At 37.7% G+C, this 25,782-nt stretch overlaps 1 protein-coding gene across 2 annotated transcripts in view; it reads right to left on the bottom strand.

The window, feature by feature from the left end:
- dspa (desmoplakin a) overlaps positions 1–25,782 on the bottom strand; it is a 68,699-nt gene that overhangs the window by 7,301 nt on the left and 35,616 nt on the right. Inside the window, exons 15-23 of one of the 2 annotated variants that reach the window (XM_072570806.1) lie at positions 24,993–25,171; positions 22,421–22,593; positions 20,765–20,903; positions 16,487–16,680; positions 15,735–15,897; positions 14,058–14,141; positions 13,864–13,971; positions 7,292–7,390; positions 5,167–6,984 (exon numbers count right to left, since the gene is read on the bottom strand). In XM_072570806.1, coding sequence (XP_072426907.1) covers positions 5,167–6,984; positions 7,292–7,390; positions 13,864–13,971; positions 14,058–14,141; positions 15,735–15,897; positions 16,487–16,680; positions 20,765–20,903; positions 22,421–22,593; positions 24,993–25,171 — 2,957 coding nt within the window. The remainder of the gene's footprint in view (positions 1–5,166; positions 6,985–7,291; positions 7,391–13,863; positions 13,972–14,057; positions 14,142–15,734; positions 15,898–16,486; positions 16,681–20,764; positions 20,904–22,420; positions 22,594–24,992; positions 25,172–25,782) is intronic. The other variant, XM_072570807.1, reaches the window with a different exon arrangement.

Here is a 25,782-nt window from a genome sequence, read left to right as displayed (position 1 = left end):
CCAGTCGTGCATATTGTATTTCCTGCCAGCCAATATTCAATACATATCAATAAGTTAACTCCTGTACTATGAGCTTTCATTTTCTGCAATGATCTTTGATGTGATATCTTACTACAATTCCTTCTGGAAATCCAAGTATGTCTCCAGGTTCCGTATTATCCACAGCATGTTGTTACTTGTTCAAAAAATTTGGTTAAACAGGATTTCCTTTTGATGAAAGCATGCAGACTCCTCCCACTTACCTTGAGATCTTCTAAATGCGCAGCTACAAATATTTTTATGATCAATTTTATACATTCTGCATGACAGATGGCAATCTAACTCATCTTTAGTTTCCTGGTTGCTGCCATTGTTCATTCTGGAATAAAAGGATTGTATTTGCTAATTTCCAATCTAAAGGAACCATTCCTGAAAAGAGGGAACTTCTTGAAAATTTACAGCAATGCAACTACTTCATTAGCAATCTCTGAGATTCTAGCGTGAAGTCCATTCAGACTTGGAGACTAGTCAGCTCACAACTCTATCAGATTGCTTCATATCACTTCCCTTTTGATTGCAGTTTCACCAAGTTCCTCTCTCCCTTCCACATGTTGGAATGTTTTTCCTACCCTCTATTGTGAAGATAGGATCAAGATATTAGTTTGTTTCATTTCCTTATAGTCTACAAAAGGAGCTAAACTCACTTTATTTACTCTTTTCCATTTTAAAAAGGCCCGTAGAAACTCTTTTTGATTTTACAACTCCAGCAAGCTTCATCTCATACTTTAATTTCTTCCTCTTAATTAACCTTTTCGGACCAAAACTAACAAAACCATTCTAAAAGGTGAAATACTTAATCTAAGTCTGTTTAATATATTTTAGCTGCATGATAGTGTAACCTTTTGCTATAAAGTCTGTGTCTTATAGTCCTGTTCCACAACTTACCTGACGAAGGAGCATCGCTCCGAAAGCTGGTGCTTCCAAATAAATCTGTTGGACTACTGCCTGGCATTGTGTGATTTTTAACTAAATATATTTCCAAGTCAAGATGTTAAGTGTCTTGGAGCAGAACTTATAGGGAATGGTATTCCCATGTATCTGTTGTTCTTGTCCTTTTAGATGGTACTGATTGCAGGTTTGTGCGTACTGATAAAGGAGGCTTGGTGAATTGTTCTAATGCATTTTATAGATGGTACACACTGTTGCTAATGTGTATCGGTGGCTGAAGGAGTAATTGCTTTTGGGCATAGTGCCAATCAAAAGGAATGATTTGTGGTGTCAAATTTCCTGTGTGTTGCTGGAGCTGCAACCATCTAAACAAATAGGAAATAGTACATCGCACTCTTGACTTATGCCTTTTAGATTTGATTACTTACAGTATGGAAACAGGCCCTTCGGCCCAACAAGTCCACACTGACCCTCCGAAGAACAACCCATCCAGACCCATTCCCCTACATTTATCCCTTCACCTAGCACTACGGGCAATTTAACATGGCCAATTCACTTAACCTGCACATTTTTGGACTGTGGGAGGAAACCCACGCAGACACAGAGAGAATGTGCAAACTCCACACAGATGCCTGAGACGGGAAATGAACCCAGGTCTCTGGTGCTGTGAGGCAGCAGTGCTAACCACTGTGCCACCATGCCACTTGGTGGACAGGCTTTGGGATTCAGGAGGGGAGTTACTCGCTACAGGATCCTGAGCCTTTCACCTGCTCTTGTAGCCACAGTATTTATATGATAGTCCAGTTCAGTTTATGATCAATGGTAATGCCCAAGACGTTGATTTGGGGATTCAGCAATGGTAATTCCAATGAATGTCAAGTGGCAATGGTCTAGGTTCTCTCTTGTTGGCACTTATGTGGCACAAATGTTACCTGCCAAATCTGGATGTTGTCCAGATCTTTCTGAATATAGACTTGGACAGATTGGGTAAAAGAAAAATCGTGAATTTTGCTGAACCCTGTGTAAGCATCAGCAAATATCCTGATTTCTGACCTAATGAAGGACGGAGGGTCATTGATGAAGCAACTGAAGATGATTGACCCTAGGCCACTGTTCTGAGCAATTCATGCAGAGATATCCTGAAGCTGAGATGAGTGGCTTCCAACAACCACAAACATCTTCCTTTGTGCTTGTATAATTCCAATCAGCGGAGAGTTTCTCCCTGGATTCCCACCGACTCCAGATTTGCTCGGGCTCCTTGATGCCACACTTGGTCAAATGCTGTATTCAGTTCAGCTTTTGTCCATGTTTGAACAGAGGCTATAATGAGGTCTAGAGCCAAATGGCCTTGGCAGAATCCAACCCAAACTGAACATCAATAAGCAGTTATTGAAAAGCAAGTGCTGCTTAATAACATTGTTGATGACCATCTTCCCTCACCTTACTGATAACTGAGAGTATGGGATGGTAATTGGATTGGATTTGTCTTGCTTTTAGTGTAAAGGATGTACCTGGGAAAAGCTCCTCATTGTCAGGTAGATGCCAGTGCTGTACTGAACTTGGAGCACAAGTTGTCAGTATTATTGCCAGAATGGGTTCAGGGGCGCATACTTTATTCTGAAACATCCCTTTAAATGTATGCAACCATCTCAACTGATCCATTCTATAGTATTGTACGCCAATGAGAATATTTTCACTTCTGCAATATTAACTAATTTCAGCCATCCCACAGTTCATCTGCTGCTGGCAAAACCCTCATCAATGCCTTTCAGTATCTTGAGACATTACTATGGTAATGTCTTTCTTGCTGGACTTCAATGTTCCACCCTCTGTAAACATGGTGTTTCAAAACTCCTGTGTTCTACTTGTGTCCTAACTAGCAACAAGTTCCCCTATTACCTGTGTATCGACTAACTTAACATTGACTCCTGGCTTGCAATCACAAAATGCTTAGCTTTTAAAATTCTTATCCTTGCTTTCAAACACTTCCATGGACTTGCCCCTTTCCACCTTTATAAATTGTTCCAACCCTACAATTCTTCAAACTATCAGTACTTCCCTACCTCTAACCTCCTGAGCATCACTGATGTTGGTCACTCCACTATTGGTGGCCAAGTCCTAACCTCGAGAACTGCTTAAGGCCTAACCTCGAGAACTGCATTCCCTAAACCTCTTTTCCACTCTCCCCTTGTTTCCCTCTCTAAAGAATTTCTTGAAGCCTACTACACTGGCCAAGGTTTTGGTAATTTACCCAAACTCAGTGTTACATCCTGTTCTATAATGTTGCTACAAAGTACCTTAAGATCAGATGGGATGGGAGAGTGGTGATTCATTAAGGGTAGACTGCAAAGGTAGCAACTTGAAAACAGTGTTTTGAAACTTCCACCAACTACAATAATACTTAGGATTACACAGAAGTTAGCTAAAACTGAAAAGTATAACTTAAATAAAATATATTGAATACATCTACTGAATATATAAATTTATCCTCGAGTATCAAGGAAGCAGCTTTGTAGTGGACACAGAGAAGGCTTCATTTATGCAGGTCATAGACTTCTTTCATGAGAAAATTTTAAAAACATTAAGTCACAAGGGTAAAGGATAAGAAAAAAGCCAGTAGATGACATGAAACAATTAGAATATGTAATAATCTTAAGAACAAAATCTTGCACACAGTTAGGTCAGTAAAGGATCAGGACAAGGAGCAAATAATAGAAGTCCTTAACATTTCTCTATCTCAAAATGAAAAAAGTGGTTTTAGTAGCAGAAAATGAGCAATTTAAAGAACAAGAGCATCGACCTTCAAATTGTAAAGAAATAAAACATTTCCATTTGTTATAGCATCTTTCATGATCTCAACATGTTCAAATCATTTTGCAGACATTAAAAGTGCTTTTGAAATGTGGTCACCGCTACAACACAAAGAGCTGCAGTCAATTTTCACAGAACAAACAGCACAGAGGTAATGACCTGACATCAGGGTTTGAAAGGTAACGTCAATTAAAGGGTATCTGTTGGCCACAGCACGGATAAGAACTCACTTCTTGGTCAGAAACATTCATAGTTAATTCTATTCACGACATTGGCAAGGGAAGTGTAAATTTGCAAAGATTTTCTTTTTGTTAACGGGCACCATTAGAAAAGACAATGGCTCATTGTAAGCTACCCTCAAGAAGGTATTGCTCTTGTTACATATTGCTGTGCTGTTAGAATTCTATTTTTGGCCCATCACCAACAATCAAACATCAATATTTTATACAAATCAAGCTGGTGGAAGGGAACTCTTACTCTCCTACGTGAAGCTAACAGCTTTGTTTGTTTTTGAGACAGATAGAATCATAGGACTTATATCACAATGTCACTCGTGCTCAAAATATTCTCAGAAGATATTACGCAACTGTTTTATTTATATAAATGTAGTTATTCCTGGAATCTGATCACTTTGGTGGGAGTCTCCAATCTCATTGCAACCTTGGAAATAGATCATCTGAATCCAACTGAATTGAACAGCATTAGTTGTGCTAATTCCCTGAAGGTTTTGATGATTTTCTGCCCAAATAACAGCATTTGTTCAGATATAGCATTTAAAGTCACTTGACTGGTTTTAAAATTGCATTTTTCTGACATATGGATCAACATTTGTGAAATAATCAAATTTATAACAAATCCCTAGACATAATGTTGAAGTTAATTCGCAATTGCCTTAATGCAATTTTTAAGATCTGAAACAAAATGTTAACCTCTGTATTTTCCATTATCCTCTAAGCTTGGAAGTAAGTAGCAATAACTACTGTAGAAAGTCAGTCATTGTCTCCAGCAATTTAATGGAAACCCCGGGGGAAATTATATATACAGCCATTTTATCAATCACTCATGTTAGATTAGGGAACTTCAGAAATTCTGCTTCAATTCATGTCCACAATTAAGGGTAGAAATGTGTTGCTGGAAAAGTGCAGCAGGTCAGGAAGAAGGGCTCATGCCCGAAACCTCAATTCTCCTGCTCCTTGGATGCTGCCTGACCTGCTGCGCTTTTCCAGCAACACATTTTCAGCTCTGATCTCCAGCATCTGCAGTCCTCACTTTCTCCCACAATTAAGAGCACCCAACTAAGAATATCTGAACTACTGCAAAGAAGTGAATGACATTAGCTTTGACATTTTCTTGAAAAACACAGTAAACATTGTTAATAAGACTAATACAAAATACTTCACATGATAAAACAATAAAACTTGCATGTACCTCTAGAGCCTGCTTTTGGAATGTTTCAACTTCCAGTCTCAATTTTTCCCTTTCATTCTTTAACTCATTAATTAGCCCTTGAAGGTCAGTGGTTCTTTTGTATGTTAGTTCAAGTTGCTGCCTCAATTCAGAGATGGTTCTTGATTTATCACCTTCTGCATCATCTCTGAATCTCTTAAAATCATCAAAATTGGACTTCAAATTTCTCAACTCTTCTTCCAGCTTCAGTCGTTCTTTTGTGAGGTTCTCTACAACCGAACGCAGTCTGTCTATTTCACTTAGACTCTCATTCAAAGCCTTGGTTTTTTCTTCACTAGTTTTTTGGACATGTTCATATCTCTGACAAGCCTGTCTTGTACTTTCTTGCTCTTGACTCAACTGGCGACGCAATGTTTCAACATCAGCATACAGTCTATTCAATTCTCCTGTGCTAATATTCTTCTCTTTCAGCTGCTGGTCAAAAGCTTTCTGCTGTTTGGAAAGATCATCTTCAACGTTTTTCTTCATGATCGAGATATGATTAATTTGTTCTGTGAGCTGAGTAATTGAGAATGTATGATCCTTGCATTTTTGTCCAAGGCGCTCAGCCTCTTCCTCAGCCCTCTTTCGCTTTGATGATTCTTCAAGTACATTCCTTCTTAATTGTATTAGTTCTTCATCAATCTTATATTTGGCATTGTTTGCTTCCCTTATATTGTTTTGCAAACGTTCAACTTCTTGTTGCAACTTGGATCTTTCTCTGGATACCTTCTCATGTTCTACCTTTATGACTGTAATCTCTTGTTCTGTAGTTTTAAGTTTGGTAAGTTTTTCTGTGTCCTTCTTCTGAAAATCAATTTGCTGTTGTTTTAATTTATCATTTTCATTTTCTAAATGTTTCCGTTTATTGACTTCTTCCTCTAATAAAATTCTTAGCTTTTCAATCTCCTTTCCTTTGTCTTGGATAGCCTTGGAGGTATCCTGCTGAAGTGATTTAAACCTCAGTGTTTCGTCAGTTTTAAGTTTTGAGAGTGTTTGAATTTCTCTTTCAAGTTCCTCTCTCCTCCTAGATTCCTCAATACAAGCTGACTTCTGCTGCAAAGAATCCTTTTCTGCCTTTTTTCTATTGAATTCAGTTTCTCTGATAGAGCTTCTTAATCGTTCTATTTCTTCCATGAGATTCCGTTTCTCATTCAGAGCTTTCTCCAATTGAATTTTCAAAGTTGCAATATCATCTTCCTTTTTTATAGTTAACCTTTCAACTATGGTTTCTCTCTCATGAACCTCTCTTTCAACCTGTGACTTTAAGATCCTGTTTTCCTGCTCATACTTGACCCTAAGCTCATCTAGTTCACTTTCAAACTGTCTCCTTTTTAAAGACTCTTCCTGAAATGCATTCTTAAGCTTTTCTAGCTCTCTCTCTTTATCTTTGATTGATTTCTCAATCTCCAATTTTATCAGCACTATTTCATCCAGTTCCTTTTGTTTAATTCGGAAAGCACTGTCATGCTCATTCTTTTGCTGATCATACCAATTTTCAGCTGCTTTTCTCTTCCTTCTTTCCTCATCAATTTCAAGTGTCAATTTTGTAATCTTCTCATGGGTTTCTTTTATTTGGAGAAGGTATGAGTCCTCCCTCTGCTTGATGGTATCACGGTCCAATTCAACATTTCTCTTCTGCTCCTCTAGGACCATAATTCTTTTCCTGAAGTCTGCATACTCAGTTTGAACTTGGCTCAAATGTTGATCAAGAAACCTCTTCTGCTGAACACTATCAGCATTCTCATCTTGGGCATGTTTAAGTGCCTCTTCCAAAAGTTCTATTTTTGTGTTTTTTATCTGTATAATTAAAATTAGATGGAAGCGGCCTGTGATATTTTGCTTTGTATCCTACATCTTTAATATAAACATAAATTCAACAAACTAAAAATTATTTACATTTATAACCTTAGATATATTTTGAGAGCAAATAGTTAAGGCTGTCCAAATAATAAATACGTTCAGTTTTTAAAATGACATGAGAATATATTGGATAAATTTAATACTTTTACTTCCTATTTGAAAACAGACATCAATATTTCATTATTTTCAGGAACAGCTACAACATGAATATTAACTTTCCCGGAACAGAAAAATAAAAATTCACCTTTACTTCTTCCATATTCTTCAGCATCTCACTTAGATACTTGTAATAGTCACCAGATCTCGTAAGAAGTTCTATGTAACGAGACTGTAGATCTGCAGACTAAATGAAAACAGAGTAATTTTATAACAATGTGGCTACTTTAAGGATTATTTCTGGAACTATATGATCATGATTATTGAATTCAGACCCTGGCGAGATAGGATCTCAAACCATGAACTTTGGATGACTAGCTTAATGTCACAAGTATTGCTACTAAATCCAGTGACCTGTAGCAACTGCCAGATTCAGTGCCAGATTTTAAATGACAATTTGTTTGATTATTCTCTTCACTTTATATCACCAAAGAAAGCTTTCTACTATTTGTATCGCATTTCATAGGTTTTCTTTCTGAAGAAGAAAATAACTGTCAACCAGGGACATGCAGTCTCAGATAAATTGTTCTGGGAAGCACATACTAGCTATCGCAAATTTCAACCACTGGACGATGCAAAAGTAAAACATAGGAGGTTGGGTCTGAAATGTACCAATGGGAAATTTAGAAAAGTAAAACAAAAATGAGGTAGATTTATTTTACCTAGCTTAAGACTTGCATTCCTTCCAAGATGTGATGTCCAGAACTGCTCTCAATATTCAGAGCATAGTAGAGGTAAAATAAGACTTCCCCTTTCTTGTATTTTAGTCATTAGGTATAAAGTCAAGTATTTCAATGGTCTATTTTAATTACTTTCTGCACTTGTTCATGAAACATTAATAATTATTGTACCTAGACCCAAAGTTTGTTCAGACCTCTATGGTGCCTGGCTTTTCACCATTTAGAAGGTACCTTATTCCAATCTTATCTCCAAAATGGATAAGCTCATATTTCCTACCGTGAAACCCATTTGTAACAGTTCTATCTGTTCAAGTAAAAAGTGTTAATATCTCTGGAATTGTATGCATTCATTCACACAGTTTATTATGCTACCAACCTTTGTCACTTTGGATATGTGGTCATCTACCTTAAGTTATTAATAGATACAATGTATAGTTGAGACCCCACTGCAGGCCTTAGGTCATATCCTGCCAAATAGAGAAACTGCCCATTACATCTACTCTGTCTTCTACCCTATTCAGCCAATTTCCTAACTGGGTCAATAGCTTGCCAACAATTTTATTCACTTCAGTTAGCAGATTCTGAGGGCCTTTTATCAGGAACACCATATGAAAGATATCCACAGACATTACCCTGTCCTTGACTTCAGTCACCTCTTCAAAAATAATTCACTAATCTTTGTCACAAATGATTTACTTTATACAAGTAATGCTGATGCTCTGATCAGTTCAAAGTTTTCAAGATGGCTAGTCACCCTGTCCTTAAACATAGAGTCCTGAGAGGTTAGATGCCCCATAATTCCCTGACTGTGCTCTACCACCTTCCTAAAAGAGTGGAAGAATGGGTCCAAATTTCTAAATTAAAAGGAACAGTTCCTAAAACAAGATGACTTATGATTACAGTTAAGGCATCTGTAATGTTCTCATTTAATTTTCTTAATCTCAGGGATGGAAGTAATCTAATCTCTCTTCAGTATCATTACATGAGAACAGAAGTTGTGTGTGTTCTGCCTAGAGAATTTATAACAATGGGTATTGGTTCCAAATCAGGGGAAACACATAAGGAATGCAACAACCAGAAACGTCTTCATTGAAGCAGTCACTGTCCAAATGCAGTAAGATCTGCGCAATATCATGGCTTGAGCTGAAAAGAGGCAATAACATTCACACCATACAAATGCCAGGCAATATCTATTGGCAGTAAGAGACAAAGCAACAATCACGCAACATTCAAAGGCGTTATCATCACTGAATCAACATCCTTGGGGGAGTCATCACTGACCAGAAACTGAACTGGACTTGCCATATAATAGAATAGCTACGAGAAGAGGTTAGACGTAGAGAAATGCTAGAGTAAGTAGCTTACTTCCTGACTCCCCAAAGCCTGTCAAACATCTATAAGGCACAAGTCAGGAGTGTGATGGAATAATTCCCATTTGCCTGGATAAGTGCAGCTCTAACAATGCTCAAGAAAGTTGACACCATCTAGCATAAAGCAATCCACTTACTTGAGAAAGGATGTACTGGCACTAGAGGGGGTGCAGAGGAGGTTCGCTAGGTTGAGCTGGAGTTGAGGAAGTTGGTTTATGAGGAAAGACTGAGTAGGCTGGGATCATATTTGGAAGAATGATGGGGGATATTACAGAAACATAAAATAATGAAGGGAATAGTTAAGATAGAGGATATTTCCACAGGTAGGTGAAACTAGGACATAGCCCCAAGATTAGGGGAGCAGATTTAGGACTAAATTGAGAAGGAACTTCTTCACCCAGAGTGTTATGAATCTGTGGAATTCCCTGCCCCAGTACTACTTCAGGAGATGTTTTTAAAGCTAAGATAGTTTTTTTTGAACAATTAAGGAATTAAGGGTTACGGTGAGAAGGCGGGTAAGTGGAGCTGAGGCCATGAAAAGGTCAGCCATGATCTTACTGAATGGCTGAACAGGCTCAAAAGGGACAGATGGCTTACTCCTGCCCCTAGTTCTTCTGTTCTTATCTGGCATCACATGTGCAGATATCCACATCCTCCTCCACCAATTCTCAGTAGCAGCTGAGTGTACCATGTACAAGATGCACTGCAGTAATTCACCAAAACGTCTGAGACAGAACCTTCCAAACCCATGACAACTTGCACCTCTAAGGACAAATGCAGTAAACACAAGGGAAGACCACCACTTGCAAGTATCCCTCCAAGGCAAATACCATCCTGATTTGAAAATATACATCAACTCCTTCAATGTCATTGGCACTGTGGGTCTTTCAACAGCACACTGCCTTCAGCAGTTCACCATTAACTCAAGGGCAACTAGGGATGGGCAATAAATCCTGGTAGACCATCTCAAGTGGATAAAAGACTCACCCAGGTGTGTATGTTGTATTTTTCCACTTCAATGGGCCATGGATACTCAAGTCAGAGTATACTCAAGGCTGATTGGTAGAATTTGTGGATACAAAGGGAATCAAGGAATCTGGTCAAGGAGCAGGTTTGAAGGTTAGTATGGCATCCTCCTGCTTCTTATTTGACCCTTAATTAGGAATAGCAGACAGCCTGAAGATTTGGAAAGACAATCAGAACACGCATGTTAAAAGGTCAGCCAGCAAACCGAACATGAATGCTGTCTGCTGCTGAGGGAATTGGAGAAGGAGACGGCAACACAAGACAAGGACACCATATTACTGATTTGATCAGAAACTGCTTCATCAGCACAATCACTGATGTAAGTGATAAGCAACAGCGAAAACATTTGTCTGATCACCTCAAATGCATCTCATGGTGTGCCAATTTCCTGCACAACCGCAAACACTGCATGCAGTCCAATGCACCATAGGTAACATTCCACAGCTTTCCGTCTACTAATCACTTTGATAATAAGAACAAAGAACAAAACAGCACAGGAACAAGCCCTCTGGCCCTTCAGCCTGCGCTGACACATCTTGATCTTCAATATTAAAATTGCCCTTACTTACAGGATCTATATCCTTCTATTCCCTTCCTATTCATGTATTCATCCAGGAGTTTCTTGAATGCTGCTACTGCGTCTGCTTCCACCACCTCCTTTGGCAGGCACTCAAAACCGTTTGTGTCAAAAACATGCCTTGCACATCTCTTTTAAACTTCCCATCTCGCACCTTGAACCGGTGTCCCGTAGTTATTCACTTATTGGCTTCCCATCACTAATGCACGAGTTGCTGCCACCACTCAGAAGTCACCTCCAGTAGAAGTGCTGGAGGCAGGAATATCTCTGCAAACTGGCCGATTAAATCTTTTTAAAAATAATGTTCCTCTCTCATTCTGCTCCAACCATGCCCCTAGAATGCTGGGAAACGTTTTCAGAAAGCGCTTTCATTCCCTAATGTCATGCATTGTCTGCACCTCTGAGATGATGTTTCCCAAGATGGAAACAGTGACTCGCAATATCCCCCAAACATCCACATGCTTCGATTGCAGAACATCAACCAAAGTGCCACCCATACATAAACATAAAGAAGGTGAAATAAATTAACTGAAGGATTAAAAATAAGCTAGCTTAATTAAACACATAGACTAATTAAATAAATAAAGAATTATGTTTATATGTGTATAGTTATCAATAGTTTTCTTTATTTTGTCACAGAATGTGTGAGTCACTTAAATGGCTGGCATTTAGAAAGGGGTGGTAGGTACACCCCTAGTGCCACTAGAAAGGAATCATGACTCCGTGGCAGTGCAGGATTGCTGATATAGTTCCATCAAGAATGGATCTGAACAATTTGAAAGGGAACTCACATGTGGTGGTGTTTCCATGTAACTGTCCTTGTCCTTCTAGGTGGTAGATGCTATTGTCAAAGGCGATTTACTGCAGTGGATCTTTAGATAGTACACATTGTATGTTGGAGGTAGAGTAGAAGTGAATGTGGTGCCAATCAAGTGGGGCAACTTTGTTCTGGGTGGTGTCAAGCTTCCAAAGTGCTACTAAAGTTGAACTTATCTAGGCAACTGGAGAGAATTCTATCACGCTCCTGATCTGGGTCTTGTGGATGGTGGAGAGGCTTTGGGAATTTAGGACGTGAGTTACTTGCGGCAGGATTTATAGATTCTGATCTACTCTTTTTAGCGAATGTACTTATTTAAAAAAAACACACATTTCTCTTCAGTTTTTGGTCAATTATGAGGATGTTGATAATGGAGGATGATTTGGAGATGCCGGTGTTGGACTATAACCTGGTGTTGTGTGATTTTTAACTTTGATAATGGGGGATGCAGTGATAGCAGAGCCATTCAACATCAAAGAGAGATGGTTAGATTGTCTCTTGTTGGACATGGTTATAGCTTGGCACCTAAGTGGCAAGTAACACTGGCACCCCATCATTACACCAGGCCTGGACGATCTAATCTTGATTTATGTGGACATGACATTTATCTGCAACAGAAACTACCACAAGTAATGGAAAAGCAGCACATTCTTACCATTCTAAACTCAATTTCCAACTTTTGCATGCAGACAGATACTATACAGATTCCTGCTGAAGGGCTTGTGCCCAAAACGTCGATTCTCCTGCTCCTTGGATGCTGCCTGGCCTGCTGTGGTTTTCTAACACCACACTCTCGACTCAAGATACGATACACCCGGTCTGATTTTCCTTTCCACAAATGAACTATAAATTGGATGAGGTATGCAAGACTAATTGAGTACATTATCCAGTTTGCCACCTGTGTCCAGAATGAAAATTGCCACTTGGAAATTTCACTGAATGGAATGAAAATCAATAATGACACAAAAGGCCAGCCTGATCAATGTGCATTTAAGGATGGACTCAAAAAGAGTACACTGGGAAATGTGAAAGGAGATGATGTATTGCTGATTTCACACCTTATTAAATATGTAAATAGAATATCAGACAGGTTCTACTATGGACAAACATGCCACCTCAGAATTTAACTGCACTATACCCAGATGATCCTTTTTGTCCAAACACAAGCACATACAGAAGAAAATTTATCTCATTAATTTCTCACTGGAAAGTATGAAGAATTGGTGAATATTAACTTACATATAATACCAATAGGTTTAACTGGTGTTCACCCTTTAAAATTAATGATCTAAATGACGAATTAGCTGAGAAAACATGAAGGCTGTACAAACAACTGCAAACAAATGCTTAACAACTAGTCCTAACATCTTACTTAGATGATCATCATATAGCTGATAGAAAATGATTCCATGGTATCTTTCAAATACAGAAATAAAGTATATGGAAGCATAGCAGAGATCTGGAAAATAAATCTGACATAAGCTGCTTGACAACAGTGTAACTTGGAAAATGCTATCAGTGGGATTGAATTTCTTTGGGCTTTTCCTGATCTTTCACTAGAACTTTGGTACAAATCCTGATGAAACACCATTGAAGGCCATTCACACCATTAGGCTCCACATTTTGGCTGCTCTTAGCCTGAAATTAGGGGCTATAGTCAGGAGACATCTTTGGAAATTATTGGTGAATTTCTCAATTTATGGTCAATTTTAATACTGAAAAATAAAGCAAACAAAATGCCGGTGCTCATTTCTGAAGTGGAAGAAAAACAAACAAACTCTAAATGTTGTTTAAATTCAGTAGTGATTTCAACATTACTGTTTGCTCCCTACAATGGAAGTTGGTGCTTGATGGATGGAGGTTGGAATTTTAACCAGTAGTTCTCTCTAAAATAATACCACTAAGATATAGACTGAAATTGGAAAAACCAGGTTTACACCTTAAAACAAATTAATAATAAAGCTGGAAAATTACTGTAGGTTGTGGGAGTAGCCAGATGGTTAATGGCTTAAATAAAGAAGGAAGTTTGTGCTCACATTCAAAAAGTGAACAAAGAATGCTGTATGAAGAGCTTAAACATTCAATTATTAATAAAAATTAAAGAAACTTCTGATCTTTAAAACCAGGGAGATAGATTGCAGAATACTGCAGCTTCAGGCAAAAGTAGTGAACAATAAATGGTTTACACACCTCATGAAGAATTTTACTGGAAATTGATTGTGCCAGCTGCCTCTTGATGGGAATATTAAGCAGTGTTTCCAGACCAGCACTGTACGATGCCAATTGCAGCTCATAATCCTGTTTCACAAATAAGATTATTCATATGAGACATCCCACTCTCACATACAAAATAATACTTTTCAGTCCATATTGGAGTTTCTTACCTTTACTGATGTTGCACATAGGTCTGCATGTTTTTGGTAGGCTTCGACATTGCCTCTTTTGCCCTTTATTTCAGCGTACAACTTCTATTCAACAATAATAAAAGAATATTAGCACCAAACTGGAAGACGATATAAAATTAGCCCACTTCGGTAATAATATTCAACAATAGGCAACTGAATTAATACATTTTCAGAATTGATGCATATTTGAGGGGTATCATATATTTGATTTAAAATGTAAACTCTGTCCCCCTCTCGAAAAATCCTCAGTACTCCAAACAGGCTTTTGACTAAAGGTCAAGAAATTCTTTCCTATACCTCTCCACATGACAAGCACTATCTGAAACCTTCTTATTTGAGAACTTTGAAACCTTCCTCTTCAACCAGGTTTCTGTCATTTGTCTTAATAAGTGTCAAAGCCTGACAATACTTCAATAATACACAGTCGGACATATAACAGTGCTAAACATGCCACAAAAGTGCAAATTGTCAAAAACCCCCTGGTTTGTGTTTTCTCATAATACGTCTTTACTAATGCTTCAGGCCTAAAAGGACTCATCAGCAGGCATAGGCCAGTCAGGGTAACAGGGTGCATTTGGTGTTTGGAAAGCCTTGAACTCAGCTGCACTCTGACAGACAATTGAGCCAAGGGGAAGGAAAAATATTAATGTTCATATGGTCGATTTCAAGTGGAAAGATATCAATGAGTTTCCTATCTCATTCCTCGTGCTGTGTAGAGGGATATGAAAAACTAAACTGGTGTGTGTGAGAGAGTGAGAGCGAGAGCGAGTGTGAAAGAGAGGATGTGAGAAAGAGAGAGACACAGAGAGAGAGAGAGAGAGAGAGGGAGAGAGGGAGAGAGAGAGGGAGATAGAATATAAAATCATGTGTGTGTTCATCCCCAAGGTCCTGAATGTATTTTAAATGTGGACCAGTCTACAGTCCATGGTCCATATTTTCGATCGAAAGAGATGGTGAAGCTATGAATGTTTACGGTCTTTCTAAAATACATCAGATAAAAATTTCTGGAGCTTGCACCAATGCAATTAAATGTGGAAAATTAAAATTTACTGCTCCAGCCATGCTGCTCTTCCATTAGAATCAACATAACAGCATCTGACCAACAGACTGAAATTGAAAGCCAACCAAGAATGTTTTCAGCTTTACAGAATTTAAAAAATTTTTAAAATTGTTTTTGTCTGTTATCTCTCTCTCACACACATATAATTTCATCTGCCTTTCTTCTTTACTTTGCTTTCAGAAAATGGCTTAGATTTCCTGGCTTGGACTTTTCATGTCTTGGAGATCATTCTTCAAACTGATTGGTTTGCCAAATTGCATCACATGTCTAATACAAGTTCAAAAGCGCTCACCCCCAATCTGTAGGTACCTGCATAAATATAATGAATCATTTAATAATTCATAGTCTCCAATATAAACATCAAAGCAAAAGGAATACTGGAAGTCCAATACTGTAATTAGTATTTTGCAGAAATATGCAGCCATGATTACAATTAGTTTCCACATTGTGATTTAGTACAAGATATAATCTGGAAATTTCATTACATTGGGCTTTTGGGATTTAACCCTTCAAAATCGGTTTGTTAAGTAATACAATGAACGGACAGTCATTTTATAAGAAAGCAAATGCTATAAAATGTTAAATGGCATACCAACCTTCTGCTCATTTAGCTGATCCACAATTGCATTTGTGTCCCCAAATCTATTGACCTGCAACCCATCCTGTTTCTGTTTTGTTGCATCAATCCACTTACTCAGATTCTGAAACAAATCTCCATAGTCTTTTAGCTGCCTATATTCCTTGTCTAGGTCCAAGTATCTGCATAATGAAAGCAAAGAAAGTCTAATTCCACAAGAATAATAATACTTTTTTTAAAAAAAATAATTTAACTATTAGTTAATGTGATGAGTTTTCTTGTGAATTATTATGCAACCAAGTTATATTCTGAATGTTTTGCATGACAACCTCAGGAAGGTTGAGGTTCTAGCAAGGCGCTACAGGAGATGCATGTCTGAGAAAGGTCATTTAGATTAGTTAACTTGAGCATGGCTTTGGAATATATATTATGCATTATTCATTCTAATATTTCAAATTTACAGTGCAATTACAATCGCACTGAAGTCAATTCAGAATATTGATCCTCTTCAATATACTTAAATTGAGAGTATTATACTTTGAAGACTTTGCTCCCTGTTCTGAGGGCTTCAAGAAATTCAGACACAGGGACCTCGACTTTCAATTGATCACAGATCTAAACACCCTCTCAACCTCTTTTCAAGTATAACATAATTATAGTCAATGGATTTGAACCTTCAATCTCATCATTCAGGTTAAGGTTGTCACAAAACGGAGCCAAAACAATATAATCAAATAAGTTATTTTCTTTCGTAGATCGGCAATACCCAACCTGCTGTCAATTTCTTTGTTAATTCTCTGCCATCGGTCAGACAGCTGCGTGACTTTTTCATTGTATTTAGTGAGGTCTATGTCACACTTGTAGAAAGATGGCATGATGTCATCATTGATCCGAAGGGATTCCTGCATATTTTGCTGCATTGACATGATTAAGTTCTTCTTCTGATCCAGTTCACTCTTCATTTTCTAAAAAAAAGTGCAAAAAATTAAACGAGTTTTGTTCAAAAAAAAACTGGGTACTATTTATCCGACTTCCACATTACACGATCAAACTTTTCATTCAAAACATTGCCGCAAGCTAGGTTAGCCAGCATGAAACTAACAGGGCACGACTGAGAGTAGACCAGCGAGAGCAGAGGAACCTTATGCAATTTTCTGGATTCTTCCTTCTTAAAACAACAACCTATTTGTTAGCTGGAAGCACGGTTATTTTTGCTTATTGAATAGAAAAAGGGAGACAGGAATTCAGGTGCTGCACTGCTGAGAGGGTCTGTCTAAAGTAGAGACAGAACTTTAGAGAACTGTAACTAGAAGTATGTGTTGGTAGACCATCTGTCAGCTCCTGGGGTTTTCAGATTCTGTTGTGGACATGCTGGTGGACCAGGGCTGGGATACGAGCAACACCTTTTCAACCTTATAAAGATGCTTGAAATACCTGTTTAACATCTCACTCATGTTTTGTCTGCATTACTTGGAAGGAATATTATTTTACGAGTACTTCTAAAATTATAATGGTTCTCAAGTGGCAGTAGAGTTTTGAAATATTCTGGATTGTGACAAATGCTCAAGAAATACAAATCTCTATTGGACAGAAAGAAATCAGAAGGGTGTGAAATGTAGGTAAGCCATCCAACCAATCGAGCCTGCATGAACATTCAATTAGATTGCTGCATACCCATATGAAACACATCAAAAGATGCAACGATATTCTTCAGAAATTTATTAATTTTTGTTTTCCCTCATCCTCTGAGGTCAGAGATTCCAACAAATCACCACCCACTGGGTGAAGAGATTCTTTTCATCTCAGTTTTAATGGCCTATCCTTCTTTCTGAGATTATGTCCCCTGGTTGTAGACTCCCTTGCTGGCAAACTGCTCTATCTATGGTTACCTTGTCATTCCCTGTAAGAATTTTGTGAGTTTAAATCTCTTATTCTTCAAAGTTCCAGAGAATACAAGCTCAGTTTCCACTATCTCTTCTCATAAAACAATACCATCATCCCAGGGATGAGTATGATGTACATATGTTGCACAAGTATGGTGAGTATATCTTTTCTTAGATAAAGACTGCAAATACAATACTCCAGATATGGTCTCACCAAGGCTCTATACAACTGCTAAAGGCATCTTTACTTCTGTACTCAAATCACCTTGCAATGATTTGCCTTTCGTATTGATTATTGCACCTGCGTGCTAATTTTTAGTGACTTATGGAGTAGAACATTCACGTCCTGTTGTACCACCACTTTCCAGCCACTCAGTATTTATGAAATATCATGTCTGAATTTTTCTAACAAAGTGGATAATTTCTTCACATTATATTCCACCTGCCATGTTCTAGCCCATTCACTGAGCTGATATCCAAATTTGCTTGAAGCCTCCTTGCATCTTCCTCCCAACCTCCATTTCCACATAGTTTTTTTTTTAAATCAGCAAAGTTAGACATATGAGAATTTTATTCACATCCAACTTATTAATATAGATTGTGAATAGTTGTGGATCAGCACTGATCCTTGTAGTACCCTATGCCTTACAACTAACATCCTGAGAATGATCCTACTATATCAAATATATGAATATTTCTCTTGTGTTTACCGCCTGCTGATATCTTATAAAAATACATGTTAAATATGTCACTTCTTTCAAGGCTGTTGAAAAATCTGAAGAAAAGTATGTATAAAAAAACAATGATAGCAAAACTTTCTGCTAGGTTTCAAGATGCTTTGGCCATTAGTTTTGGTAGGAAGGTTTACAATCTTTTTCATCCAAAAAAAAGCATACATTTGCAACTAAATAAAGAGATTCCCAAACAAAAGAGAACTAAATGTTTAATGGAAATTGTATTTTGTCAGAGATCAACAAGAAACTCACCAACTTAAAAAAGGGTGCTGAGATTGGATGAGAGAGACAGAATGCTAATGGCATTGGAAAACCCCTTGATCACCAGACTAGAGAAGGGTAGGAAACAAAACTGACATTTCAATGAGTTGCAATTGCAAGCTATAGCAAGTGAACAAGTGCATGAAAGATTAGGCTTAGCTGCATCAGCTGTCTCAATGAAATGATCAACCAACACAGGTTTTGACAGTGTATGAATGGCCATTGTGTCAAGTTATCAGAAATGGCAACATCCATGGAATTTTAATTGAGCATGAGGTGGCATATTTAGAGGATTGGGTAACATGAGAATGTTATGAAAATATAATAACGACCTCAGAAGCTAATAATTTGTTCTTTTGAAATAGAAATGCTGAATCCTTTACTGTCCCAACTGAATATTTTATTGTGCTAAGATATAGTCTCAATACATATTTGGGTCATTTATGTTTTATGCTGAATTCCATGGTCAGCAAAGCTCTTGAAATAATTAAACTGAGGGGGATTTGAAATTTGTTACAGATTAATATTGAGAAACAATTAAGAAATCCATCTTATGCTAAAAGATTGCCACACTGCTTCCATTGTTAGTCCTGTATTTGAAATCTTACAACTGAAAAAACCTTTCAAATGCAACTGACATACAATATCTGTAAGATACCAATAAATCTGTAAGCAGTGGGTAAAACATCATTGGACAGGTTAAGAACCATATGCTTATTCTTTTCTTACACTGTAGAGCCTTTGATTTTTGGTATTTGTATTAACAGTACCTAGTGGAAAACCAAGAGCAAGGCTAAATGTCATGGAGGAGATTATGTGGAGACTGGTCAGCTGAGCATTAAAGCAAAATCATTGTAATGAAAGATTGAGAGATCAACCAGATCTGCATCTGGAGGGCTGACTGTAAAACACGCATCTTCTTTAATCACATCATTAGCCCAGGTATGTTGGTTAATTTAATAAACCTTCAATGACTTAGAGTCATAGAGATGCACAGCACAGAAACAGACCCTTAAGTTCAACTCATGTATGCCAACCAGATATCCTAAAATAATCTAGTCCCATTCACCAGCATTTGGCCCATATCCCTCTAAACCCATCCTATTTATGTACCCATCCAGATGCTTTTTAAATTTGTAATTGAACCTGCCTCCATTGCTTCCTCTGGCAGCTCATTCCATACACGCACCACCCTCTGCCTGAGAAGTTGCCCCTTAGGTCCCTTTTATATCTTTCCCTCTCACCCTAACCTATACCCTCTAGTTTTGGACTCACCTACCCTGGGAAAAAGACCTTGCCTATTCACTGTATCCATGACTCTCATAATTTTATAAACCTCTATAAGGTCACCCTTCTGCCTCTGACGCTCCAAGGAAAAAAGCCTCAGTCTATTCATCCTCTCCCTATAGCTCAAACCCTTTAAACCTGGCAACATCTTTGTAAATCTTTTCTGCATCCTTTCAAGTTTAACAACATCTTTCCTATAGCAGGGAGACCAGAATTGAATGCAGTATTTTAAAAGTGGCCTAACCAAAAACCTGTACAACCGCAAAAATGACATCCCAACTCTTGTACGCAATGCCCTGACCAATAAAGGCAAGTGTATCAAACACCTTTTTCACTATCAGGCCTACCTATGACTCCACTTTCAAACAACTATGAACCTGCAACCCAAGGTTTCTTTGTTCGGCAACAATCCTCAAGACTTGACTGTATGTTAAATGCATTTTGTAGTAAAGTTATAAACTGCAGTCCATATATGTAATACTGCAAAATTCATATTCTTAATAAACATTAGCCTGTTGTTGATCCACTGACCACTATCAGAATATTTACCTCTGTTCAGTGAGTATAGGTTCAATCTTGGGTGGAACCCTCTGCATAGCTTTAAAAAAAACTTTACACTCAATATTAAGACTTTCATTCCAAAAATGATCACCTTGTATTGCAGGGGGCATACTTGTCTACTGAGACGTACCTCAGTGATAATTTCTCATAGTAGATTACATTGTCTTTTTAGAAATCACAGTGAATAAAATAGGCAAGTTCCACAATCATTAGATAACTCACTCCAGCAAATGAATCAACCACTTGAAGCAGAAAACTACTCCTAATGTCTTCTGGAAGAGAACTGAAAGTAACATAAGCAGTTTTGATAAGATTCCGTTTACCTTCAGATTGTTTCTGTATGACTCTATTTTATCCAAACTCATCGGGACGGTTTCCTCCTCAGTTAATCTCGCTTCATAAACTTTTATCACATCCTCTGCCTCAAGAATATTTTGGAAGAGTAACTTCAAGGCCTTCATTCTAAAAATAAATCAATCAATGAAATTAGATTAGATTCCCTACAGTATGGAAACAGACCCTTCGGCCCAACAAGTCTACACTGACCCTCCGAAGAGTAACCCACCTAGACCCATTCCCCGTCCCTATATTTATCCCTGACTAATGCACCTAACACTATGGGCAATTTAGCATGGCCAATTCACCTAACCTGCACATCTTTGGACTGTGGGAGGAAACCTACGCAGACACGGGGAGAATGTGCAAACTCCACACAGACAGTCGCCCGAGATGGGAATCAAATTCCGGTCCCTGGTGCTGTGAGGCAGCAGTGCTAACCACTGAGCCACCGTGCCACCATAAATTAGTGCTATCATGCAAAAATATAACAACAAGCAACTAACAATGACTGAGAAAAACATTCCAACATTATTCTTACCAGGATCAGAGATGGAAATCAGAGCCCCTGTTGCAGCTGGGGCTTGGGGCCTACATATCCAAACTTGGCATAGTGGGTCCTGCCCCACACAGCAGACCATAGATCTCTGGATCCTGCTTACTGAGCACTGATGCACCCCACTGACTCAAGCACTGTCTCAGATATTTTCTGAGAAAGAGGTCAAAACAAGCAACTGCAGGCTTCGATTTTGTGTTACCAATAACAACGATGCATGGAGTGCTCTGTTGTTAGATATCAGCAAGGGTCTTGCAACTTTTTGATGCACACTGTGGTGTATGAGCTCCAGTTTTACTTCCAAGGGTTCACTTCTTCAAATAGCAAGAATCCACAATGATTTTAGGTTAAAAGTCCATTAAATATGAAATTATTATGCTTGAGAATGTTAGCCCAGTATTTCTGAGCAAAAGAGGCTTCCTCTGCCAATCCATAAAGGCCATGTAAAAAAAAAAATCAATGGATTGAATCTTCAGGATGAAAGTTTCTGAAATTTTGTTTTTAAATTAAATCCAAGCTTTTAGCATGATTGATCAGGTTTTTGATCAAAATATTGTAATTTTGAAAAATAGACATTTAGTTTCAAAGGTTACATTTCAAAAATATTGTAACTTTAAGCAAATCTATTTGATCTAGTTTTCTAATGCCTTTTTCCTGCTGTGACTATTTTATACAGTGTGCACTGCAGTGACTGTTAGCCACATTTCAGTTATGCTTGGTGTCAAGATAGCCAACACGGGAAAGGAACATTGCTTTAAGGTAATTAACATTCTTGCCATGGGGCTCCCAGTAAGTGATCACACAGATCTGCTCTGTTGAATGTGAAGTGCAGCCTATTTAGGGTTGTCATCTGATTGTTATCAGATTTTACATTTGGAGCTGCTTAACACCATTGATTGGAAAAGGATTCCAATTGCAGAAACCTACACTAGACAAAAGATTTAAGCAAAAGAAAGAAATGCATTTTTGACAATTATGCCACCATGAAATACATTTGTATATCATATGAACACACACTCGGTCTGTTGTGGTTGTATTCCCATTACTTAAAATGTTATAAAACATGGTTAACACTTCCTTCACTCACCTCTCTAAATAGGCAGATGAAAAATCACTGCCATTCTTCAGTCTCTGGCCTATCAGACCAAATTCTGTTTCAAAATATCCTCTTGACTCACTTGATGCACTGGGCGAGTTATACCATGTTTTCTGTAGGCTGACAAAGTCATCATCAATTGTATTCAACTCATCTTGTGCAAGCTGTACAAGTCAAAAGTGAAAATAAAAATTAGGACACAGACAAAAATTCAATGTTCATTTTATCTGAATCTGAAGTTAAATGCAACATATTCTGCAAAAATTCAGAACAGCTTTTGAAATTAGTGATTGTATCAGGCTTTTAGACTATTTCCAAAAGGTAGTGCACAAAGACCAAGCAACCAGCAAAGGTCTGTTACATCATTTTTATGTTAATACCCAATTTTATTCTCTTTCTCCTTATTCAGAAGGAACACAGAAAAAGTTTAATTTTGTCAATTTTGTACCCATCATGATCAATGTTGCTAACAGTGTCTAACAAAGTATATTCTTATTTTACACCTACCTTCAAATTAGTTGGAAAATCATCCACTTTGGAATGGTAGCTAAATATCAGAATTTCTCTACTCCAAGCCTGTGATTTTGTATTCATTAAATTTAAAGCTGAGTATCAGTTAGCTGTTAGAATAATAAGCAATATTGAGGACCTCAAGATTCAACCCATTTAAAATTAACACCTCCAATAAAATCAGATTGAAAAAACTCATTAATAGAGCCCAATAATTGAATAATCAAAATTTAAATGTTTTCTTGTCAACTATTAGACTGCTACTGGGAGAATGTAGCCATTTCAATTACAAAGCTCACTCTAATCTGCTACTCCACATCTTAGGACTAATCTAAAATTAGTTCCTTTTTGTAAATAACATTGTACTTCTAGTTCTCATTTCAAGACGGAAGGCCAACTAATAAAGATGGTTTTACATTGTTGATGGCCTACATCCAGAAGGCTTTGCTTAAGACTGACCAAAATCATTTAACATTGCTGACCTCTGCTCCTTGCAGAAAAAGGAAGGCTTCATTCTATTTAATTTGGGTTGAGTTGAGAGTGAAAAGACAGTATCCTAACGACAAAAGCTAGAGTAGCAGATGTTCTGTTCTGTTCAGATACAAATGGCACATTGGGAAGAGCAAACAAATGAAAATTAGGCAGGACAGGACAAATGTCATGTGCATAGGTAACGCTTGCTTTCTGTTCTTGGTATTTAATTGAAAGAAAAAAACATGTAGCCTTCATGACTGTCCAATGTTCCCATATGCAGTCTATTCAGTGTTATGATGGATTCACACTTTATCCTTTTTTGGGGAGCTTGAGTTTGAAGAATTGCACAGACATATTGGAACTTTAAAAAATAATTTTAAAAATACATTGGAACTTCGTTATTAAACAAGGCATTTCTTAGAAACTACATGCCTTCAGATAATTACTGCCTTGGTTGCTTGAACTCAGGAAAAACACCTGACTGTTCTTACAGCTAGGTTTTTTTTGGGCAGTTCTAATTGAACTGTGTTTTTGCATTTTGGATTTCAGTTGGAATTGGGGCTAAGGTTTGTGAAACAATCAGTTGCTCAGCTCATACATTCTGTTTCCACAGCAGCTTTTGTAAATCCAGTATGAAAACAGTTTGTCCTCTTGAAGCATCATTGGAAGGCTCCTCAATACTGTAATTTTCTGAGTAAGCTGCATTTGCCCAGAGCCTGTTGTCAGCCAATTTATCATCAGCACAAATTAGAGTCAGGTTGGCGGAAGGCCTGTTCTAGTTTTCACATCCATGGCTCATGGAGATTAACGTGTACATGTTCAAGTGCAGTTCCTGGGAAACACCCAATTTTTACCGGAGCGACGCCAAGTTAAACATGATTTATGGACTTGACACTTCAGTATGAAAAAATTAAAGCTGCATGATTTGTTTGAGGGATAGGGGAAGCTTTTTGGATAAGTACAGGGACACCATTTGAAGCAGTAATATCCCTATGGAAGGGAGTAGATGAACTCCGGGATTGTTAACAGTGAACATGACAGCTGCTAAAAAGTGGATAAACACTTGGAACTGTCAAGCTATCAAGGCATCTAAAACACTTGGCAATTAAATGTTTGAGGAAACAGTCTGCAGTTTCAAGAAAAAAAAGCAATGCTGATAGTTTCTTCTGTCTTTTAACTCAAGTCTAAGGGCATCATTATAGGGTTTGTCTCCAGCACTGATTTTACACTTTGTCATTCTCATAATGAGATACCTGTCAGGTCCAAATGATTATAATGTCTTTAATCTGGGCTATGAATCTAAGTCTTTGTTTTAATCACACATTATATTGTTGAAGAATTCAAAATGCAGCCTTTTGAATAAAACATAACAAAGTCATTAAAGATGCTTAAGAACTTCATTTTGTTTCATCTCACAACAGGCCAGACATCAGGCCATGGTGCATATTGTATGAGTATCTCAGCATGGTGCTGAAATCTGCCCATGGTAGATAATTGGATGGAGGGCACAGGAGCAGTAAAGTGTGAACACAGCATAAATCATGAAGGAGTACACAGGTTTCTGATTCTTCACACTCACCTCTAACTCAGACATCCTTTGTGCAAAGTCCATGTGTGCATCAGCATCAATGAGGAGATGTATTTTTTGCATCATTTTATACTCATTCTGTTCCAAACGACGACGTATCTTTTGGAGCTCCTGTTGGAAATTCACGTCAACCTTTGGTGGTGTTGCAACAGGTTGTATTATTACTGGTCCTGTATTTCAAGACAATATAAGAGATTGGTATTAGAAAAAGTAATAACTAGGAAGGCCAATACCTTCACAGAACACACAAACATTGGCTCATAGCCAGTCTCATCAAGCAAATGACCATTCACAAAAGAATTCAAATGTCCAGAGAGAAAACAAAGTTTATTTTCTTAACACACCAATCCCTCAAAATGCAAACAATTCTGAAATATTTAATGCAATCTTGCAAACTGTACAAACCTTTCCCACTCTTTTTTACATGAGGTTCATACAATTCCATCAATATAGCAGCACCCTGCTACATATGGTAATAGATTAGCTGAACTATTCTTATCTTAAGTTCTTTTAATTCCATTCTTAATCAGGTAGTTACTAAACTGTTTTAATAAGTTAATCTTGATGTCATGACATGACATTTCTGCTTCCTCTAGATGGTGGGGGACATGGGACAAAAGTGACAGAAAACCTGGGAGGCAAGAAATGTTTTGAATTTCAATATGAGGCTAAAATAAAATAAAGAATTCCTGATCTGGAGATCAGCTATGGACCTTTCTGCAGAACTGGAATTGAAACATTAATGCTAGTTTCTCTCCACAGATGCTGCCAAACTTGCTGA

The sequence above is a fragment of the Chiloscyllium punctatum genome, chromosome 5 (genome assembly GCF_047496795.1).
Source record: "Chiloscyllium punctatum isolate Juve2018m chromosome 5, sChiPun1.3, whole genome shotgun sequence".
Lineage (NCBI taxonomy): Eukaryota > Metazoa > Chordata > Chondrichthyes > Orectolobiformes > Hemiscylliidae > Chiloscyllium > Chiloscyllium punctatum.
This window is presented reverse-complemented; position numbering and strand designations above follow the sequence as displayed.